Source organism: Sus scrofa, chromosome 10 (assembly GCF_000003025.6).
Source record: "Sus scrofa isolate TJ Tabasco breed Duroc chromosome 10, Sscrofa11.1, whole genome shotgun sequence".
Classification (NCBI taxonomy): domain Eukaryota; kingdom Metazoa; phylum Chordata; class Mammalia; order Artiodactyla; family Suidae; genus Sus; species Sus scrofa.
Genome location: NC_010452.4, coordinates 24,532,162 through 24,556,108, shown reverse-complemented (window position 1 = coordinate 24,556,108; position 23,947 = coordinate 24,532,162). Strand labels below are relative to the sequence as shown.

The following is a 23,947-nucleotide window of genomic DNA, read 5'->3' as shown; positions in this document are numbered from 1 at the left end:
CAGAATGACGAGAGTGAGGCGTTCATCTGGAATCCGCCCACGGCAAAGGGGCTTCCGACACGACTTTGGGGCCCTACACCTTGAGTCCGCACTGGAGAGAGAAGGTCCTTGTAAGTCAACTTGACTTGAGGAGGGGGCCACGCTGGGCACGTGGTCACAGCACTGAGGATGCGGGGGCCCTGGCAGTCCTCTATGACAGCCTGGCCCTCCCGGGCCCACGTCCTGTGTGGCAGATGCAGGCAAGGGCACACCTCAGAGAGGACAAGAAGAACTACTTCAGGATCAACCCGGAAGCAGGTGTGGACAGCCACGGGGGAGGGGACAAGCTCGAGAAGACAGATCAGATGGCAGAACCGTGGCCAAAGGTTTTATGACTTTAAAGAGTCCTAGATGTCATTTCAAGACTTTGGGTAGAGATGACGAAACTTTTCTATCTTCCAGATGAGCCGACCAAGGCCCAAGGGGACACTGAAGTACTGGCCCGAGGGCGCGGCCTTGTTCAGTGGCGACCTGAAGGGAGGGTAACTGGCCGCCTGCCTGCAACACGGCTTTGCTGCAGTTACACCATGTTGGCACCAACGCGGCACTGGTACGTAGCACCGGCTCAGTGGACTCGTGGAGCAAGACATTTCTTTTTGCAGATCTCAGATCTAGCAATACCAGGAATTAGCAGGGAAGGATTAGACTTCTGGCATCCCCTGATGTCTACCGCAAGTTTGCCATAAGCAACACTCCATCTTGGAGAAGGATGGCTTTACAGACCCTGAGGCGGCCGTCAACCTGCCATGTGGCCACCACGGACAAACCGTGACAGGTACCGAGAGGGACTAAACTCTCCTGCGGGCAATGCGGTCTCCACGGCAGCCAGGTTTTCGTGCAGGTTTTCCATGCTCTTTCTAGAAGGAATGCAGTGCTAACCCAGCGGTCTCGAACAAAGAACACGTAGCTGGGCTCTAGTGTCAGCTCAGGTCTCGAACAAAGAACACGCAGCTGGGCTCTAGTGTCAGCTCTGCCATTGGCTACTTTTTTGATAAAACAATCATTTAATCTCTGGGGACTTTTGGTTTTTACACTTATAACACAAAGGAAGACGTCTATAATTTTTAAGGTCCTGTCAAACTTTAAACCACAGTAAATCCATGTTCACGTAGATTCCGGACAAATGGCCTCCCCGTCCTCTCCCTAAGGTGCCTATTCGCTGGTTCTGGTCAAATACTAAATTTCCTACACTCATAGGTCCCTTCCTTTAACACAGTCCAAATTCTGGTCACCAGTCCTGAGCACTTAAGGTGTGACCAGTGTGACAGGAACCGAACTGGCTACCCGGGCAGCACAGCTCCAGAAGCCCTCAGGGTCCGGCTAAGAGGCACCTTTACCAAGGCCCCACACCTCGAGGCCGGCCCCAGCTCACACAGCATGAGCCCAACGGCCCGCTGAGCTAAAGACAATGGGCTCTACTGCCTCCTGCTGTGCCTCTTGGGAGCATCCTTATTGCAATTTTGCGTTTTATATGCGGTATTTTGAGCTGCAGGGGGAAGGCTGGGGGTCCCCTTCACATCTCTGTAGACACTGCTGAGAGGACCAGCTGGTGGACACAGCGCCCTTCAGAGCGGCTTCTCCCTGAAGGCAGCACCAACACTCTGCTGCCCGCTCCGTGCCCTGACAAAGGCACTCTGAGGAAACAGGCTGTTGCCTCCCGGTGCGGGCCTGTGTGGCTGGATGAAGCCGTGTGGAGACTGGCAGGGAAGTGGCTGCCAGGAAAGACTGCGGGCTGAGGACCGGGTCTCCCCAAGACTCTGCGGCTCAAGAAGGCAAAGCCTGTAATTTGCTAAGAAGCTGCTGTGGAAAAAGAACAGCAGGGGAGGAAGGCAAAACCCCGGAGCTTGGCAGAGGCACCGCTGCGGATGGTTCCCAAATACCATCTAATTGCATTAGACGTGTATTTTATACCCTGTGTCAAACCCATCAACACTCCCTCCCATTTTGGGGGGGGTTCAGAGATGCAGCCCCTCCTTGCAGACACTGCAGCAGAGATGCAGCCCCTCCTTGCAGACACTGCTTCTCTGCCGTTGTGCCGTCCCCACTGCCTCTGTCCTATGGAGCCGGGAAGTGCCACACTGAGGCCAAGCCTTGCCAACCGGCCAATGTCAACAGCAGACAGACTTGGGGATGGATTTCAGACCTGACGTAAATAAGATAAAGCCGGCAGAGGGAACCGATGCTGCTCTACCTGGGACACAACCTTCTGGTCAGGAGGGTTTCTAGATCAGGATGAGACCTGAGATCACAGGCTGGGGACAGTTCTAGACAAATCTCATGGGGTATAGTGTCCTCTCTATTTTGTTTTTGGCTGCGGTGAGCAGTGGCTTGATATGGGATCTCAGTTCCCAGACCAGGGACTGAACTTGGCCTGCAGCAGTGAGAATCCTAATGACCAGGTCACCAGGGAGCTCCCATACTCTCCTAATTCAACACGGAGATCACAGGTGAAATTCAGGCAAGGAACTAAAGCTATAATGCCACTAATCAGAACCATTAAAGGCTGGGGGTGTATTTCCCTCAGCTAAACTAAGTGTTTCCTTAATCCTCTAGCAGCTCTCAATAGGAGACACTAGCTCAAGATGTCAACATTGTCAAGTGTGCAGAGGTTTGCAAATTTGTTCAGTGAAGGGCCAGACAGTAGATCTTTCAGGCTTTGTGGGGCTGCCCAGTAAGCCTGCCGAAGCCCAGAGCAGCCGATGCGGTGAGAGGGCCGGGCAACACACGGCCCACGAGGCCTGGAAGGTTTACTGTCCACCCTGCACTGAAAAATCTGCAGCCTCTGCCCTAGACGCTAAGTTACATGGTGCCAAACGCCAGCTCAGAGAACTCCTGTTGCTTTATAGACATCGCGAGCCTCGCGTTTCTGTGCCTCCCTTAGTAACTAGCACTCTGGTGTCCTGAGTTCGTGTGCTTTGTTTTTTTTGTTTGTTTGTTTGTTTTTTTACAGCTGTACCAGTGGCATATGGAAATTCTCAGGCTAGGGATTGAATTGGAGCTACAGCTGTTGGCCTATGTCACAGCTGTGGCAATGCCAGATCTGAGCCACATCTGCGACCTACACCACAGCTCATGGCAATGCGGATGCTTAACCTACTGTGGGTGGCCAGGGATCAAACCCACATCCTCATGGATACTAGTTGGGTTCTTAACCTGCTCAGCCACAACAGGAACTCTCAATTCTTGTACTTCTGAACACCTGTTCCATCAAAAACACTCCAGCGCTAAAGGCCAAAGCCACTTTCACAATAGCAGGTCACTCTACAGTTAGTTCACTGGTCACGGCAGCTGTTACGGACGCTGAGGATGGCAGATTCGAGCAGCAAAGAGGGCATGGAGCACTGCTTTCCTTCATGCTACGGCTGGACCAACTGGCCTGGCTGACGATCTCAAACACTCACCTCCGACCACAAAACAGACTAGGTCAAATTTGGCATCGCCAATGGCTTGTTTGTTTTCGGCCGAGTCCATGGCATGTGGAAGTTCCCGGGCCAGGGACAGAACTTGTGCCTCATCAGCCACCCAAGCTGCTGTAGCGACAGTGTCAGATTCCTTAATCCACTGTCCCACAGGGAACTTCTGATTTTTTTTTTAATGAGAAAATCCAGGAAACACACAAAATATTCACAAAAAGATGATCTCCAACAACAGAGAGGATGGTTAAATAAATTAGAGAACATTCATGTGATAGAACACTCCCTTTATACCATGAGACAAACCGACAACTATTACAGATACATATCTTGTAATAATATAATAGCATCTAGACTATGTAAAGAACTGACACCAGTTTTTAAAAAAGGACCAAAACCCAACACAAAAAAACCCCAGCAGAGCATATAACGAGGGAATTTACAAAAAAAGAAAAAGTCTGCAAACATGAGAGAAAAATGTTCATTTTCTCCAGTCATCATGAAATACAAGTTAAATCAAGGAAATGCCACTTTATCTTCCTCGGATTTGTAAAACCAAATGACATTATCAAGAAAACAGGAACAAGAATGTACACAGCAGCATCATTGGGGTGGGGGGATAAAAAGGAAATGACCTAAAGGTACATTAGCAGAAAAAAAAACCCTAAAACAAATTGTGGTCTATTCACTCACACAATGGCCTTAAATGAGCATTTAAAATGAACGGACAGGAGTTCCCGTCGTGGCGCAGTGGTTAACGAATCCGACTAGGAACCATGAGGTTGCGGGTTCGGTCCCTGGCCTTGCTCAGTGGGTTAACAATCCAGCGTTGCCGTGAGCTATGGTGTAGGTTGCAGACTCGGCTCGGATCCCGAGTTGCTGTGGCTCTGGAGTAGGCCGGTGGCTACAGCTCCGATTCAACCCCTAGCCTGGGAACCTCCATATGCCGAGGGAGTGGCCCAAGAAATAGCAAAAAAAAAAAAAAAAAAAAAGACAAAAAAAAAAAAATAAAATAAATAAAGAGACAAAGCTTTAAAAAAATAAATAAATAAAAAAAAAAATGAACAGACAGACTTGCTAGATGAAAACAGCAGGTTTCAGAATGCTGTGTAGAGATGACACAATTTACATCAACAACAAGGGGATGTAAAGCGATCATATATGCGTACATACATGAAGTATGATAAGTGAAAAAACCTGAAAATGGTAAACACCAAACTCAGGACAGTGTCAAGGAGACATGGGCATGAGCTGTATTTTGTTTGCTTTTTTAGGGCCACGCCTGCAGCATACGGAGCTTCCCAGGCTAGGGGTCGAATCAGAGCCGTAGCTGCCCGCCTATATCACAGCCACAGCAATGCAGGGTCCAAGCCGCGTCTGTGACCTACACCACAGCTCATGGCAACACCAGATCCTTAACCCACTGAGTGAAGGCAGGGATCGAATGTGCATCCTCATGGATCCTAGTTGGTTTGTTTCTGCTGAGCCACGGTGGGAACTCCATGAGCTGTATTTTTAATAATTTACTGAGACTGAAGCCAGTATGGCAGAATACCAGGATTTAATAGAGCCGAAAACTGATATACCGGGTATTTCCAACATTTAATAACAACATTTTACAGTTTGATCTCAAGTAAATTCTATATGGGAGTTCCCGTCGCGGCATAGCGGAAGTGAATCTGACTAGGAACCATGAGGTTGCGGGTTCGATCCCTGGCCTCGCTCATTAGGTTAAGGATCTGGTGTTGCCGTGAGCTGTGGTGTAGGTGGCAGACGCGGCTCAGATCTGGTGTTGCTGTGGCTCTGGCATAGGCTGGAGCTACAGCTAGGATTAGACCCCTAGCCTGGGAACCTCCATATGCTGCAGGTGTGGCCCTAAAAAGACAAAAAAGAAAAAAAAAATCCATATGAATAGTTACAGGGACACTGCTGAATGAGTTACAGTGAGATTACGGATCGCTCTTATTTTCTACTTAAATATACACATTGTAGAGAATACTGTAAACAATAGGAACTTGAAAACTTTAAAGACGTTTAAGTTTAAAATGATTGTTAATGTTCAGAGAACCATTTCCAGATGCACTTGTACCTACACTTAAAGCCTTTGTCCCCACAGCGAGCAGTGACACAGACAGACGAGGTGCCCCTAGGATGCTCAGGTTAAAGTCAGTTAAACACTGGCGAAGGCAATGCCTCAGGCACCAGAGGGCAGGGGGAAGGGAGAGCGAGGCTGGAGGCAGAGGGGCCGAGGCCCCCCGACCGTCTGAGCCCTGAGTACTTGCGAAGGGGACTCACAGGCCCCCCACGACCGCCCCCAGGAAGGGTCTCTAGCTGCTGTCACCGGCCACCTCCCTTACAGAAAAGGGGCTCCTCGAAGTGGGAAGAGCTCCCTGGCCTGTGCTTCTCAACCTCACTGAACACCAGCCTGCTTCTAACAATCCGATGGAAACTGTCACCTCCTCCCAGAAAAAGCCCCTTGCTATCACCCTCAGGGTTCTGGACTTCTGAAGCTCAGGTTAGGAAGTGAAGAACTTGCTGGACCCAAGTCTCTTACCTCCAGAGAAGAGTAAACACACAACAGGTCTACTGCCGCCCTGAACAATCAGCGACTCTGGGTCCTTTAAGAATCAGTGGCGCGCGCGTGCGTGTGTGTGTGTGTCCCTGCACCCGTGGCACCTGGAAGTTCCCAGGCCAGGGACTGAATCAGCGTCACAGCTGCAACCTACACCACAAGTGCAGCAACAGTGGATCCCTTAACCCACTGTGCTGGGCTGGGGATCAAACCTGCACCTCCAGAGTGACCCGAGTCACTGCAGTCAGAGCCGTAACCCACTGTGCCACAGCGGGAACTCCAGTGGTGCCTTGAAAAGTCTGGTTTCCTGAGGAACAACTTACAAACAGTAAAACATGCCCCAAGGAGTACACAGGATTGAGTTTTGACAAATGTGTCACAATCCAATCAAGACACAGACCAGTCCCGTCCCTGTCCCAATTCTCCACCTCCCCACCCCTAGCCTAAGGGGGACTTTTTCAATCACTGAAAAAGCTTTAAAACTCACTGTTGAATGAACACAGATTTTCTCATTCATGCTAAAAAGTAACAGGTTTTAAACCCACTTATCACCTTAGACACTAAATCACTAAATCGCGGAGCGTACAACCAAGTGAGCTTTAGCCAGCTCCACCCCAACAAGCCCTGCCCGTCTAGGAGGGGGCTGCTCCAGTGTGTGGTCATATCACTGCCCCCGAGCGCTGCGCCCACCCAGATGAGGGGCTAGGATGGTCCCTGGACTGAATGAAGGTGGTGGATGAAAGTTAGGATCTAAGTTACTGCAGCGTCAACTTAGGACTGGCCCTAATTCCCATTCATTTGTTCAGCTACCATTTCTTTTCATTCCAATCACCCAACCACTTTCCCATCAACTCTGCTGCAGACACCGCACGTCAACAAGAAGGCCGACCTCCACCAGGGTCTCGAGGAGAAGGTGTGCATATAAAGCAGTGACGGTTAACATTTAAGATAAAAGTGGAGTTCCCGTCGTGGCGCAGTGGTTAGCGAATCCAACTAGGAACCATGAAGTTGAGGGTTTGGTCCCTGCCCTTGCTCAGTGGGTTAACGATCCGGCGTTGCCGTGAGCTGTGGTGTAGGTTGCAGACGCGGCTCGGATCCCGCGTTGCTGTGGCTCTGGCGTAGGCTGGCAGCTACAGCTCCGATTCAACCCCTAGACTGGGAACCTCCATATGCCACAGGAGCGGCCCAAGAAATAGCAAAAAGACAAAAAAAAAAAAAAAAAAGATAAAAGTGCCACAAAGAGATGCTATGGACAGGAAGCCTGCCACTGCCCGAAGGGGTCGGGGCAGGTGGCTGATGTGAACAGAGTCTGAGCAGAATGGAAGAGGCTTCCTGGAAGACAAGGGGGGACCACACTCCTTGGGTTGTTGTTTTGGGACGTGAAGCAGAGTGAGCTGAACAGGCCTGCCTATTAGGAAGGCACTAAGCCAACACTGCAGAGTCTGGACTGGTAGGGGCGGTGGCGTGGCAGGGCCCGGGGCAGGTGGATGGGGAGAAAGTTCTGACGGACTCTTTCACTTTTTAGGGCCACACCAATGGCATATGGAGGTTCCTCGGTGAGGGATCAATTTGGAGCTGCAGCTGCTGGCCTAAGCCACAGCCATGGCAACACCAGATGTGAACTGAATCTGTGACCTACACCACAGCTCATGGCTATGCTGGATCCTTAACTCACTGAGCAAGGCCAGGGATCAAACCCGCATTCTCATGGATATTAGTCAGGTTCTAAACCTGCTGAGCCACGACGGGAGCTCCCTGATGAACTCTTAAGGGGAACACACAGCAGACCTAAGGGGACTTGGGGAGGACTCGCACTTCGGGGAGAAGAAAAAAGTCATCCAGTTTGCTTCCCAAGTTCCTCAGCTGGCTGAGACTTATGTGAGACAAGTGACAAAGACAGAAAATGTAGGAACAGAAAACACAGGCAAGAAAGAACAGACTCTTTCCTGCCTTTTAAGGTATGAGGGAGGAGTTTTGTTTGTTTATACTCTTTCTGAAGAGGACTTGAGAACTCAGGGAAATGCATACCTGTAGCAATACTTTAAATAGATGAAGAAATAAGAGGGAAGGAAAACAGAGTTCCAGGCGGCTGCCAGAGGCTGGGAGCTACTCTAGGTAAGCCCTTCATGTGTGCTGTCACGAAGCTCTGACAGAGATGTGTGCTGGAAACAGGGACCTGGCTGAGGTCCGCAAGAGCAGCGAGGGCTGGGGAGGAGGAAGAGGGGAGAGTGGTGAAGAAAAAGCACAGAGGAGGGGCAGTGAGAATGGACAGAGGAAGGGAGGTGAGAATGGACAGAGGAGGGAAGATGAAAATGGACGGAGGAGGAAGGGCGTTGAGAAGGGACAGTGGAGGGGCAGTGAGAGTGGACGGAGGAGGAGAGGTGGTGAGAGTGGACAGTGCGAGGGGTGGTGAGAGTGGACAGTGCGAGGGGCGGTGAGAATGGACAGTGCGAGGGGCGGTGAGAATGGGAGGGAGAGGCAAGCCAGCGGGACTGACTCCCTGGACAGTGCTCCGAGGGTCAGAGCACCTGGCTCTGAGCTCCGGAAGACCTGGCTCTGAGTCCTGGCTGTGCCATCCACTGGCTCTGAGACTGTGGACAGGTTCCACAATCTGAGTCCCAATTTTCTTATACATGTTACGAAACTACTATCACTCACCTCACAAAGTTATGAGGATTAAATGCATCTAGAGCGGGCTGACACAGAGCAAGCACGCAAAAGTATTCGTTCTCTAGCTCCCTCTAAAGCTTCCATGCACTGGAAGCCATCTCAGCTCCTCCCCAGAGTCCGAGACCTCCGCGACCCCCACCCCACACCACCCGGCACCACGAGCCCCTTGTCCACCCACTTGGACACAGTCTGCACTCTAGGGGCGAGCGAGCCTCTGCATCCTCTTGGTTTCCTATGTGCAGATCTGGCGTCCTCGATCTCGAGGTTCTTAGCACAGCTGGGCAGATGGATGGTAGGACAGGCCTCGACAACATACAGTCTGAGATCGCCTGCAGACCCTAACCCCACACTAACCAAACCGGCAGTGGAAAGGCAAGCGAGAGCATAAACCGCCATCAGCTGAGGAGCAGCCTCGCAGCCCAGGGGAGTTCCATGCGAGGGGAGCTCCATCTCGGGCGCACCTGCACACCATGTATTAGCACACCTGAAATGGAACGGGGGCCATACGCTCACCTGCACAGGGACCCAAACACAACACGGTCTCAGCGAGCCTGCTGCCAATTGGTCCAACGGACATGTGTCTGCCGCCACCTTCTGGACACAGGGGATCACTACACAGGGCTCATTTACTCCCGGAACCTTCACCCAGCACCTGCCCAAGAAAGCTCCCTCCAGAAGCACAGGGTGTGGTGGTGGCAGCTGAACCAGCCCCAAGAACTGTGCTGGAGAAGGACACTGATGGGCACACTGGCGTCAGCCTGCAGCTGGGCGGGGGGAACAGGGGGCTGACCTCGGGAAGTCTGAGGATGTCTACAGAGAAGGTGACAGAGGCCATGCCAAAAAGCAGGCTCGGCATGGACGTCAAACACCTTCTGGAAACGTCTAAGTTTGCTCCTGGGGAAGGTAAAGTGGGGCAGTCACCAAGGTAAAAACAGCGGAGGAAGAGCAGAGAGCAGGGAGCGGGCGGCACAGTTCTCAGGACGGGTCCAGAACGGCCAGGGTGAGTGATGTCTGCTCATTAGCAGGATTTTCTGCGCTACTGACTCGGCACGATTCTGAATTCCGTCCAGAATTTAGTCCTCCAAGACTAACTAGGAACCTTCCTATATGCTCAGGAAACATTGACCCCAACTGAGTCCACCTGCTTGTACCATGCATAGTAAGCAGGCAGCTTCCACCCAGACCTCGATGAGCTTGTCTCTTCATCTGATGATTTCCTGGTCAAAGGCCAACTTAAGAAGCAGCCCCTGCCTTTCCGTTCCCGAGCCAGCTTCTAACGGCCCTAAACAGCTGACCTTTTTCCTTTGTTTTAACTTAAATATGTTACGTAATACTTCCGATAAACAGATATAAAGGATACAACCGCCACTGTGGACTACAATCCAACTTAAGTGTAACATGGATACCAGTTTCCTCTTGAAAAGAGAAGCATGTTCCTGCTTCTTGCAATTCTTAACTGTCCTCAAGCCCTGGATGGGCTCCCAGGTCAGTGCACATCTAATCCATTAGGAAGATGAAGAAACCCCAGAGGTTCCAAACGGCCTCTTCCAACACTGTCTCTTACCCTCACCATCCACCATTTCCCCGTCCCCAACACACTGCCACAGAGATGCAGCAGCAGCCCGCCTGCCTCCCCGAGAACCAGCCAGAGAGGGGGACAGAGAGCAGAGACCCGATCTAGGACACCAGAGCCGCCAAGCCAACATGCCTACTGCTGCTTCCGCCCCCCAGGGCCCCGTGCTCCCTGGCGCTCAGCTCGGCACACCTGTGTTTTGAGGGTTAACAGGGTCCCTGGATGTCACCATCGACTCCCTGTACCTCTGAGTCCAAAGGACCAGGAAGGGGGCAGCTCCCCTGCCCGCCCCGCCACCTCGGGCCAGAGGCCGAGCGCTGACACACCTGCCACACACCTGGGCTGCAGCTTTCCAGAGCCCGGCGTTCATCACACGGGGCCTTCCCAGCCAACACCAGAGCTCATTCTGCGAGAAGGTCGCAGGCCACCATCTTTTTCCAATACAGGAGAATCCGCTGGTATCAGAGGAGCGAGTTTGAGCGAGGGCACAAGATTTTGGCCCCTCCCACAAGTCACCAGTACTGAGAGCTCTAAAAAAGAACCTCTTTATCAGAAGCAGATTAGCTATAAAAACTGATCAGGGCTCTGGGCAGCAGGTGCCGGGTGAGGGCCCACTTCACTCCAAGCGGCTGGGAGCTGGGACTGAGCTGCCAGACGTGCTGCGGCTTCTCGTCCCCCTTTGGCCCCCAGTCCTGACGTGTGAAGTGCTGTGACAACTGCCACTGCCTCTGGAGATGAAGTGAGTTCACATCCCAGTAGCCATATTTAGCAACAGAAATACAGGAAAAAAGTGAGTCTGTTATACCCAAGACCCTCAATCCTGTTGTGTCAGGTCCGAGCAAGCATCGACCAGGTCCTCTTTCCCAGAACTGCTTAGTGGGGCTCAGTGGTACTTGTGCTATTTTCACTTTTTTTTTTTTGTCTTTTTTGCTATTTCTTTGGGCCGCTCCCGCGGCATATGGAGGTTCCCAGGCTAGGGGTCTAATTGGAGCTGTAGCCACTGGCCTACGCCAGAGCCACAGCAACGCAGGATCCGAGCCGCGTCAGCAACCTACACCACAGCTCACGGCAACGCCGGATCGTTAACCCACTGAGCAAGGGCAGGGACCGAACCCGCAACCTCATGGTTCCTAGTCGGATTCGTTAACCACTGCGCCACGACGGGAACTCCTTTATTTACTTTTTTTTTTTTTTTGTCTTTTTTACTTGTGCTATTTTTAAACAGCTCTGCTGAGATATAATCACACACCCTTTTAAGTACACCATTCTGAGGTTTCTGGTATATTCATACTTAAGGAATTATCACCGTAATCAACTTTAACAGTTTGATCACCCCAAAAAGAAGCCCCACATGCATGAGTAGTCACTTCCCACTTGGTGTTTTAAATACAGACAACAACACCATTCTCCTGGCACAGGGAACCACAACGCATCAACTCCAACAGGCTGTCAACTGCATGACTTGCCAGCGCTTTACACTGCAGGGGGGGAGGGTGGTGAGTGTCACACATGCTTTTTAATCACCTTTCTAAAAATTACTTAGTTTAGGAGTTCCCGTCGTGGCTCAGGGGGTTATGAACCTGAATAGTATCCATGAAGATGCGGGTTCGATCCCTGACCTCGTTTAGTGGGATCTGGCATTGCTGTGTCTGTGTCTGTGGCCGGCAGCTGCAGCTCTGATTCGATCCCTAGCCTGGGAACTTCCACACGCTGCATGTGCCACCCTAAAAAAAAAAAAAAGAGAAAAATTGCTTAGTTGAATAGTCATTAAAAGGGATCTTTCATACTGGTTTAGACATATTTTGTACCGGCAATGCACACAGCCCAGTGGCAGAACATGAGCGCCTGTGATCAGATCCACACACGTGCAGAGATGACAACTAGTGGTTATGAAACACTTGAGGCCGTGAAACTTGTCCAGCCCAGAGTCAATACCACCCAGCCTGTGACATGGAGTGTGCCTGGTTATGAAACATCAGGAATGGACTTCCCAACTTAGGAAAGAAAGGAATCCAAGAAGCATCACCTTTTAATGGCTAATATGCTAACACAACAACTAATCACACACGCAACCCAGAACCGCCCGTGAGACGACGCAGCAGAAAGTGCCCCCACTGCTACAAGTGCTCCACGCTCAGCCTGTTCCACACCCTGAGGGAGGAAGACAGAGAACCGTTTACACCCGCAGAGAGAAGCCTGGCGAGCTGAGCACTGCTGCTGTCTCTGAGGGAGAGAAAGGACTTCTTTCTTTCTGAGCAAACCAGGGGAGCCTGTGCAATGTTTTCTGAAAGGGCACTTCCTGGAACTGACAGCTGCCTTGTCCTTAGCTTGGAGACAGAGATGAGTCAAACCATTTGTAAAAACCACAACTCAAAAGAGTTTAATTACTTGGTTCAAGTTTCTAATATTCCAAAGATGACACCAAATGAATCTGCTGACAGCTTCACAGGAGAGGAAGAGATCTGGCTTCTAAAGACCCCAAGAGTTTCGAGAAGGTCGATACCGTGAGGTACACACGACTTCACCGTAAACAGACCAAGAAAGCAAGGGGCATGCGAGCTATTTGGCAAAGACAAATCATCTCAGCTCACAGAGAAAAACCATTTTGACCATTTTTATAAGAAAGGGCACCAATAAAAAAAGAGACTGTAAAATTCCGGGCGGGGGCGGGGGTGGGGGTGGGGGTGGGGTTGCTAGAGGGGAAGCCAAGCCAAGGGGACCAAGGCAGGAACTCGGGCTCTGCTATTAGCAAGGGACTGTTTACACCACGTCGCGAAGGCAAGCGTGGGCTTTGGAAATGAACCCTGCCTCTGCACAAACGGCCGTGACAGCTGCTGCCTGCCCTGCTCCGCCTGGCCTTCTGCAAACTGCCAGCCACTTGCCACCCCCGCCCTGCTGTCGGCCAGTCCCATCACCCCTTCCAACGACAGGACCCTGTGGGCTTCCACGGTGCTCTGGAGCAAGCCCGATCACAGCGCCACGAGGATGGAGGATGGAGATGGCCGCCCACCCAAATCCGGATCGAGAGACCGTTAGTGAGTTCAAGGAGGAGGGAAGTGGCCAAAGCAGCTGCCTCTGATGCGAGGCGTGATGTCAGACCCACCACCCGGTGCTCTGAGGGCCTGAGTATTTCCACCTGCAAAGCGGGGTGGAACCCCACTCCTTCCCAACAGCTCAAAGCAACACCTCTGGCCACGGGGAGCTTTTCAGAAAAAGAAAAGGAAAGGAACTGTTCAAGAGGGTGCCCTTCTCAAAAGTAATAAACTTTCCGAAGTCCCCCCCTTGAGCTTACTATGTAGCAAAACCATCAATTCTCTAGAACTCTATAAGCCTTGAAAAGTCGCCTGACTCCTGCGTTTAGTCTTCAGGGACTGAGGCCATTTTCACAGACTCTCCCCATCAGAGAGACTGCTGTCTACGCAGTTAATGTGCTTTCAAGCTCTCCTGCCCCCACCATCACAATGCGACTTTGGGGGAGACGGGGAAAAAATAAAGATTACCCACAGTCCCTCAGAAAAATCTAGCGTTAACCTTTCCAAGTGGACTGGGATTTGGCATCATAACATGTCTGTTCCTGTATCTGTGGTCACCTCTGTGGTCAAAAAGCTGAGTGAAGGCTGGCCCGCAGGGGAGAGCCGTGCTGGTCACTGGCCAGTGACATGCACGCACCTGCTCGTCCCCTGCCAACAAACGGACCAGAAAGGGAGCACTGTGCAGGTTCAATGGCGAGACTGCAGACGGGGCTCCTGCCTGCCAGCCTGAAGACGCATTTCCCCGATGCTAACAGCTTCCAACTGGGTCTGCAAACCTGGCCCCAGGCCGGCACAGTTTCCACCAGGAGCCAATTACACAGAAGGCTGCAGCTTCTAGAGAAGAATCAGCACCAGCACATTCTTTCAGAAGGAAAATTTAGTTTTCAAAACACGTGATTTTTTTTTTCTTTCAGCTTATGTTTGTCTAAGGGGGAAACTAAATGGCTTTAATTCTGTAAAGGCTTAAATGACATGTTTTATTTGATCAGTCATTCCCCTGCTGAAAACACTTCAGTTCACAGCTGCGAGCACAGATAGGAATCCATATGACTCGCTTCCCGCCAACCTCTCTAGCCCCCCAACGTCCAAAGTGTGCCCAGAGGAAGAGCCGTTGGCTTTCTGTGAAAACACCCAAATGAAACAATTTGATGGACACAGAAATTTGGCAAATGCTCCAAACTCTTAAACAACAACCCTGCCCCCGCCGCCCGAGAGGAGTGATCCTGTTTAGCCTTGTTTGACTCAGCGTTCCACAAACGCACTTGGCTAGAGTGCTTTTCTGCATCTGACCCTACTTCACATGAGACACTTGTGGAAATGCTACGCCGGCCTTGCCTTCTCCCAGCGCCAGGCAGTGACCTTGTCCCGGAATGTCTCGTGTTCCTTTGAAACCACCACCCTCCTGCTACTGCTTACAGTAAAACTCGGCCCCAGAAACCCTCCCTGCTGCCCTAACGAGCCGGATTCAGACTCCCTCCTCTGCACCCACAGGTCTACACCAGCCTTTATCACACCCTTGGCCACCTGTTCTCTAGCAACTGATCTGCCTGTTGGCCTTCCACAACAGACAGTTTAGGCTTTGCTTTGACCTTGTGTCCCTTACCCCTCTGGCCTGGCACGTGGTAGCCTCTCCTTAGATGGTTGGGCCCCACGAGCAGGATGCTGTGCAGATAAAACGCACACTGCACTTGCAAAATCTTCCATCTCAACCACTCCTCCCGATCCACTCACCTGTCTGCTCCCAGGGAGGCTCCGTCTTTAGTACAACTGGCCACTTCTGATCACTGCTACCGTGAAGTAAAATTTACGCGTTATGGCAAGACAAGAAAAATGTAAACACACAAAAACTGTCTCTGCCCTTTGGCCTCCACGCTCTCTTCACTGATAATCGTGTGTGTACATCTTCCATCAACCGAGCTCCCCGTCGGCAGGAACACCTGTTCAACCTCACAGAGCAGCTGCCCCAGAGACAGGACAGCCCCCTTACAGATCACACTTCTTTTCCACCTCCTAAGGGACCGCGATGATGCTGGGGTCTGGGCTGTGGAAGCTGCTGAACGTACAGCCCCGTCTCAAAAACTTACATAACTGGGCCTGGACTCCTAACAGCTCCTGGGGCTTTCTGAGATGCTGTTCCCAGGTTATAATCCTCAAATGTGACTCAAATAAAAATTTCCACTTATTTTATTTTTATTTTTGGCTGCCCCTTGGCATTTGGAGTTCCTGGACCAGGGAGCAGATCCAAGCAGCAGTTGCAACCTAAGCTGCAGATACAGCAATGCCAGATCCTTAACCCACTGTGCCGGGCCGGGGATTGAACCTGTGTCCCAGTGCTCCCAAGATGCCACCAATCCTGTTGCGCCACAGCAGAAACTCCAGTTTTCCACTTCTCTGACTCATTTTTGTCAACAAAACCAATGTAAAACCATAGTCTGAGGTTTCTGCTCTGCATTCAGACATGTTGTCACATGTTTGTCTACACCTGTGAACACTCCCTCATGGTGATTTGCTTTCTCCAGTGTTTAGACCATTCTGTGTGAGGCTGTCTCTGGTGGGGACTGTTTTACAGAAATCCCTTACATCCCAGGTTGAAGATGTGGTTCTTTTCAAGCTGGTTTTGGATTTGCTTGTGCCATGATGGCACCAGAATTTCAAGAGTACAGACCTACTTCCTATCCTAAATTCTTGGCTTGGGGTTTTTCAAACTATGTGAGTAGTAAAAATACACCATGACAGATTTTTCTGCAACAAAGACCTACTATGTTGCACAGGGAGCTAAATTCAGTTATCTTATAATAACCTGTAATGGAAAAGAATCTGAAAAAAAAAAAAAAACTAACTGAATCATTTTGCTGTACACCTGAAACTCTGTACGTCAACTTTAATTTTTAAAAAATCTAAAAATTAAAACAATCTAAATTACATTTAGAATGGATAAGCAATGAGGTCCTACTGTATATAGATAGCACAGGGAACTGTATCCAATCACTTGTGATGGACCGTGATGGAAGATAATATGAGAAAAAGAACATACATATATGTATGTCTGGGTCACTTTGCTGTACAGCATTAACTGACAGAACACTGTAAGTCAACTATAATTTTAAAAATTTTTAAATTAAAAAAAAAGATTTCCCATCATGGCTCAGTGGAAATGAATCTGACTAGGAATCATGAGGATGCGGGTTTGAGCCCTGGCCTCGCTCAGTGGGTTAAGGATCCAGTGTGGCCGTGAGCTGTGGTGTAGGTCGCAGACAAGACTCGAATCCCCTGTTGCTGTGGCCGTGGCGTGTGCTGGCAGCTACAGCTCTGTTTGGACCCCTAGCCTGGGAACCCACAACTGCCGTGGGGTTAAAAAAAAAAAAAAAAAAAGATCTTGCTGTGCCTGCATGGACCCTTGACACTCCCTTAGGCCAGGGACAGAGAACTGGGCAGCTCTTTGAGAAGCCAGCTGCATATAGGTCCCTGGTTACAGATGCCAGCCCAGTCAGGCCAGGCCACGCTGCTTGCATCCACATGAGGGTTAAAGGCCAAGCCTCCAGCCTCGAAGGTCTACTACCAGTCTTATACCAGCCCTGGGCTAATAATTCTGGCTTCTGGGGTCTCTTCCTTTTTGTCACCTGGGAGTTCCCTTTGGTTTTTTCTCAACTCCACCACACTTTCCCATGTTTATAATGGAATAATGAGTTGAGGGTACCACACCCTAAATAAACAAACAAACAGTGCAGCCTTGCGTGCTCCAGCAACGGTCTCCTAACCCGTCACCTCACAGCCACTCTTGTCCATTCTTCCCCTGGTCCAGTACAGAGGGGTACTACACCTAGAGTTGAAAAGTCACAACTTTAAAAAAATCTAAGTCAGATCATCCTAAAATCTTCTACTGACAGATGGCTCAGAAATCCTATTCTGAGGTATATACCCAAGAGAAATGAAAACATGTCTACACAAAAACTTGAACGTGAATGTTTTTAATAACACTCTTCTAACAGCCAAAAAGAGGAAACAATCCAAACACCCACCAACTTATGGATGGCAGACAAAACGCAGTATAAGCCACACAATGAAGCCGCATTTGGCTGCAAAAATAACTAAGTAAAGAAAGTACTGGTACATGCTACAACACGGATGGATCCTGAAAACATCACGCTAAGTCAAAGACACCAGTCACATAAGATCACATGTTGCCTCTATATGGAATATCAAGAAGAGGCAACTCTGCAGAAAGCAGGTTAGTGGTTGCCAAAGCCTCGGGGGTGGCGGGGGAGGCAGGGTGGCAACCGCTCAAGGGTGCAAGATTTTTTTTAAGGTGATGAAAATGTTCTAAAATGGATCATGGCGATGCCGGCACAACTGAGCCAATCCTGGAGCGGGGACGGGACACTCGGAGCGGTGAATTCTGCAATATGTGAATCACAGCTCTGTAAAGCTGTCCAAAAACTCCGCCCGTGGCTCCTCACGGTTCTCAGCACATCAATCCGAAACCCTCCTCACAGGCTGTGAGGCTGCGTTTCGGCTCCTGCCTGCCTGCTGCTCGGCCTCCTCTCAGACAATGCTGTCTCTCCGCCCACCCCGTCTACACTCCAGTCACTCCAATGTCCTCTTCCAGTTTCTCCAAAGGACTGAGCACCTGCCCAGCCTCGTGTCTCCTCGGGAGCTGTACTTTCCACCTGGAACACCCACCCCCTCCCCACCCAGCCGTGATGTGCCCAGGAGGCCTCACCTCGAGCATCACGCTCCTAGGATCACTTCCTCTGATCCCCCAGGAGAAGGGAAGTCTTCAGGAGGCAGATCTTCTGTAGCATGTTGTCATGACAACTCATGGGCTAGATCACAAGTATAATTATTTAACGTTGTTCTTCTCCTCTAGCATAAACACCTCCGGGGGCTGAGACCACACTTAGCTGGCTCACAGCTGTATCTTCTGCCTTTATCAGTGCTTGGCAACGGGCAGGTGCTCAGCAAATTTTGAAAAGAATAAATGCTGGTACATATCAAGTGACTGAGCCTAACAGCTCTCTAACTAATACCTTCCTATTGATTTATCTTGTGCATCTCCCTGTTTAATTATTATTTGTTGTCTAATAAATATCTAATATCCACCTTGTGACATTCCTAAAATACACTTATCCTGATATACCACAGTCCTACTATAATTCATCAGTATCTTTTTTTTCTTTTCTTCTCTTTTTGCCTTTCAGGGCCACCCTGCAGCATATGGAGGTTCCCAGGCTAGGGGTTGAATCAGAGCTGTAGCTGCCTACACCACAGCCACAGCAACACCAGATCTGAGCTACATCTTCGACCTACACCATAGCTCACAGCAACGTCAGATCCCTAACCCACTGAGCGAGGCCAGGGATTGAACCCGCATCCTCAGAGATACTAGTCAGGTTTATAACCCAGTGAGCCACAATGGGAGCTCCATTTCATCAGTATCTTAATTTAGTTCTTTTATTCTTACATTTGCTGCGCCTTGAGGAAATATATCCTAGTTATAAATAATATGTGGTCCATAGCTGTACTCAATAAATATTTGCGGATTGAATAAAACTTCTAAAATAAAATTATAACCTGGCCCAGCGGGTTCTAGTTTCTGTGAGGATGTGGGTTCGATCCCTGGCCTCGCTCAGCGGGTTAAGGATCCGGCGTTGCCTTGAGCTGTGGTGTGGGTCGCAGATGCAGCTCGGATCCAGCGTTGCTGTGGCTGTGGTGTAGGCTGGCAGCTGTGGCTCCAATTCAACCCCTAGCCTGGGAACTTCCATATGCTGCTGGTGAAGCCATGAAAAAGAAAAAAAAAAAATCACAACCTATGGCAGGTTATTGGTAATAGGTTATAAAATTCCCAGAAGACAGTAATCATGTCTCTAGGTGTTTCCACATAGCGGCTCATGCAACTAAATATTTAATAAAGCAGTTTGATAAAGAACCTGGTTTACTGAACCTTCCAAGGACCACGATTTACATGACGAATTTCACTTATTTCACTTGTCTCAGCTCAGAAAGATTTTTTAAAGGGAGTTTTTCCCAGCTAATGAAAGACTGCTTTTGCCTTTATTTTCTAGATGAAATGAACAGTATCTAAATTACATCCGAGGTACGGAATACATAAACATTCAATATTTAAGCTTGATTTATTACAATGTCCCTGGCTGGAAACCGATTAAAACTGATAACTGTTGGCTCTGCAATATGTGAGCCCAGAAAATGGATTTCTCTGATTTTTATGAAAGAAATGAAAAAAATTAAGGAGAAGAAAGGAAGAAGAAAAATACTATTTTCAACTCAACATCTCCTTTCCATTTCGTCTCAAAACATGTGTCTTAGAGCTGCCTTTCCAATAAACAAACATCGAGAAAGTTTAACCTGTATATTGTAGATGAAAAGATCCTTCAGCTGGTTACCCACACATACAGACTAACAGATATAACACCTCCTGCCTTTGGATATTCAAAATAAAGTCAAACTGAAAATAAATTTCGGTAAGATTTCACCGCTTTTCCGAATCTTAAAAAGGAGTAATTACGGCCTCAGTCTTTAAGTAGACCTTAATCTCCCAATGGAGTGCATTCTGCTTCTACACTTTGGGTGGGAGAAAAGAACCCGTCCTCCTCGGTCACGGCCTCCAAGGCCCCTAATCCCAACACTCAAAACAGCTCTTCTCAGCTTCTCTGAGGTCAGCTCACACCGCCCTCCTGTCACCCCACCCTAAGGACACGGCAGAAGAGCAGGGCTGTCCCTCTTCCTTTTCAGGTATTCTTCTCAACTTAATCAAAACTTGGCATCCCAGCTGTTTCTCTGAGCCTGTTATCATACCACTGTTTTCCTTGGCTGCCAGAAGTCATCAGGGACCACCCAGAACAAAACCAAAGCCTCTTCTTGGTGCTCAGGGGTTCCATCGCAAAACAGGGAAATAATGCCCGACAGTGATCTCTTAGAAGGCAGACAGAGAGAAGCAATCCTATATCCATTAACAGAAGCATCTATGCAAATCATCAGAAATAATTAACAACTCCACCAAAAATCCCCCAGAGGCAAAACACAGAACTCAAGCTGTAACACAAAGCCGTGTTTTCCTGAGACTGGGAGAAACACCTCTCACCCACCTGCCCTCCCCTCAGAGCAGAAGCAGCGACTGCCACCAGTGCTAACATACCTCCTCCTGTCCCTGGCTTCCACAGCGGAGTCCGTTCCAGGAGCGGAGAGCACGGCAGCCACCGTAACCCCATTGGCAGTGCTGGGTGGGGGGCGGTTCGTGATCACACTGAGCGGGGTGCTGCAAGAGATGCTGTCCGCTGTCCTCTCTGCTGTGGTGTCAGCCTGGGATCTGTAGGGGGTCCTGGAATCAAAAGACAGGCAGAGAGAGGAGTCGGGCACAGGCAGAGCTTCGGTGGGTGTAACCTGCTCGGGCTGTGTCTGCGGTTGGTGTGTTCTCTCAATTCTGAGCTCGTAAATCCTACAACAGTGACTGCATCCTCAGTCTGTTATCTTCTGCCCCAGGCAGGTATGTTTCAGGAAATTTTCTTTACTTGAGATTAGAAAATGTTTTCAATCAGGTATGGCACAAGGCAAGAGAGTGACACACGAGGGTGCTCCAGGTGATTCCTCAGCACCACTGGCTCCAGAGGAACAAGGCTGGAGGCATGTACTCAGTCCCTGCCCACCATCCCGGCAGCCAGAGCCACTGTGGGGTCGGTCTTCAGCCTCGACTGGACGGCCAGCTTCCTGGGCTCCCCAGACATGCTCCATAAACACCCTACAAGCTCAGGTCACTAGTTCTCCCTCACTGAGCACGGCGACCTCTCTCGTTCTGTGTCACCAAACGCCTGTCTATCTGTATTCATAACTGCAGACAGCAGAGACTGAACCAAAAACTAACCGGATTCTACAGTAACCTTAATCTCAGACTTTCCAACAGCAAGCTGTACAATTAAACTCATTTACATGAAAACAAGGTCTTTGTTTCTTAACAAAGAGTTGAGAGCAACCATTGGCTCTCCACCCAAAAAGCTATCATTTGTGATGTCACGGCTGGTTGCTGGGGTAACAGAGATCCAAAATTGATACAAAGATGGGAAGAGCAATGAAAATAATGAATACCAAAAAATCTGTTTTTTTCCACCTACTTAAACAATTACCAGAAATGTATATCAGTACCTAAGCTTACCTTCAAATAATCACATTATTATAATAAGTTTGAAAGACTTAATCAAATCATAAAAATCTAAATATGGTACCTAGATACAAGTATAAAAATAGAACAGTTTTGAGGTGGTATCTAAAAAATAAAGGCCACTTCTCCAGAAGCAATTAATGGTTCAGAAAAGAAGGGTGAAATTTTATAATCATTTTTTAAACTTAAAAGATGAAGGCAAATAATTCCTTAGACTTATAAGACCTATGCATCTATAGGAAGCACCTTTAATAAAAACAGCCAGAAACAAAGCTGTAAAAAATTATACTTGGAGTTCCCATCATGACTCAGTGGTTAACGAATCCGACTGGGAACCATGAGGTTGCGGATTCGATCCCTGGCCTTGCTCAGTGGGTTAAGGATCCAGTGTTGCCATGAGCTGTGATGTAGGTTGCAGACGAGGCTCGGATCCTGTGTTGCTGTGGCTGTGGCGTGGGCCAGCAGCTACAGCTCTGATTAGACCCCTAGCCTGGGAACCTCCATATGCCGTGGGTAAAAAAGAAAAAATTATACTCATCAAAACCTTACCTGAAATTCTTTTTAAGTTAATAACACACTTTAGTCTTTGCAATTTCTTTTTTTCTTTTATTTTTGTCTCTTTTAGGGCCGCACCCACCACATATGGAGGTTCCCAGCCTAGGGGTCAAATTGGAGCTGTAGCCACCAGTCTATACCACAGCCACAGCAACGTGGGATCAGAGCTGTGTCTGCAACCTACACCACAGCTCATAGCAATGCCAGATCCTTAACCCACAGAGTGAGGTCAGGGATTGAACCCACATCCTCATGGATAAAAGTTGGGTTCGTTAACCACTGAGCCATGAGGGAAACTCCTGGTCTCTGCAATTTCTTTCTTTCTTTCTTTTTTCTTTTCTTTTCTTTTTTTTTGGGGGGGGGGTCTTTTTGCCTTTTCTAGGGCTGCTCCCTCAGCATATGGAGATTTCCAGGCTAGGGGTCTAATTGGAGCTGTAGCCACTGGCCTACACCAGAGCCACAGCAACGCGGGATCTGAGCCACATCTGCGACCTACACCACAGCTCACGGGCAATGCCGGATCCTTGACCCACTGAACAAGGCCAGGGATCGAACCTGCAACCTCATGGTTCCTAGGTGGAGTCATTAACCACTGAGCCACAACGGGAACTCCTCTGCAATTTCTTATGCAGAAGAAATGCCAAGGATTTTATTTTATTAAATTGTAGAATAGCACATTTACTATTATTTTGAAATATATAATTTTACAAGTAGATTGTTAGGAGCAAAACAGGAAAGGCTCCAGAGCAGGGATCAGAGGTTTTGGAACTGTTTGGGCTAGATTTCAGCCACCTGGACCTCGCCAATACTTCCCATGACATGGGATAATGACGCCCTGAACTCTGGGTCTTGTGATGAAATAATCACTAGTCTAGTGTCCAGAAGAAAAGATAAACTCAGTGGTATCAAAATAGGGAAAAGAGGAGACACTGTTTTGGAAAAGATCCCCAAAGCAGGGTTTTCCTTACTTGTTGCAAGTAATGATAAATCCTCCCTTCTCTGCCCACAGCCAAAAAAAAAAAAAAAGTGATAAAGAAAAGAGCCCTGGGAGTTCCTGTCGTGGCTCAGTGGTAACAAACTGACTAGAATCCATGAGGATGAGGGTTTGATCCCTGGCCTCGTTCAGTGGGTTAAGGATCCGGCGTGGCCGTGAGCTGTGGTGTAGGTTGCAGATGTGGCTTGGATCCCATGTTGCTGTGGCTATGGTGTAGGCTGTGGCTACAGACAGCTCCGATTGGACCCCTAGCCTGGGAACTTCCATATGCTGTGAATGTGGCCCTAAAAAGCCAAAAAAAGAAAAGAGCCCTGAAACACATAAACCTAGGCTCAAATCCTGCCTCAGTTCCTTACTAGCTGTGCAACCATGGGCAGTTTCCTCATCTGTGACGTGAGAACGTTTCATACTCAGGAAGGCTCTAAAGGCCATAAATGACACGTGAATAAGTTAACACACTCACGCTCCTTTCCTTCCTTACCAGCACAGCCCCTACCATTCAGAGCATCAATGTACCTCAATAAAAATCCACATTTTTTCCAAAGTCTCCCTGGCTACTAGAGACAGCATACTCCCTTCCTCCTCCTTCCTGCCCAGACTGCAGCTGTGATGGCAGAAGTCTAGCAGTGCTTTGGACTGAGGCAACCCATGGAAATGGAAGCCAGGATCTAAACACTGGGAAGCCGAAAGACAAGGAGCAGGGGCCTTTGGTGACCCTGGAGCTGCTGCCAGCCTTGCCTGCTGCTAGACTGTCTTAACTGAGAGAAAAGAAAATAAATCTTCCTCATATCTAAGCCACTATGATTTGGATTTACTGTCCCGTGTGAGTTCTTTCTTTTCTTCTTTCATTTATTTATTTATTTATTTTATTTTATTTTTTTTGCTTTTTAGGGGCGTACCTGAGGCATATGGAAGTTCCCAGGCTAGGG

At 49.1% G+C, this 23,947-nt stretch overlaps 1 protein-coding gene across 13 annotated transcripts in view; it reads right to left on the bottom strand.

The window, feature by feature from the left end:
• PPP1R12B (protein phosphatase 1 regulatory subunit 12B) overlaps nucleotides 1-23,947 on the bottom strand; it is a 173,462-nt gene that overhangs the window by 81,253 nt on the left and 68,262 nt on the right. For 10 of the 13 annotated variants that reach the window (XM_021064550.1, XM_021064551.1, XM_021064548.1 and 7 more), the window contains one exon: nucleotides 20,453-20,635. In XM_021064550.1, the coding sequence (XP_020920209.1) occupies nucleotides 20,453-20,635 (183 nt within the window). Of the gene's footprint in view, nucleotides 1-10,593; nucleotides 11,180-20,452; nucleotides 20,636-23,947 lie in introns of those variants that run through there. The other 3 variants (XM_021064560.1, XM_021064558.1, XM_021064563.1) reach the window with 3 other exon arrangements.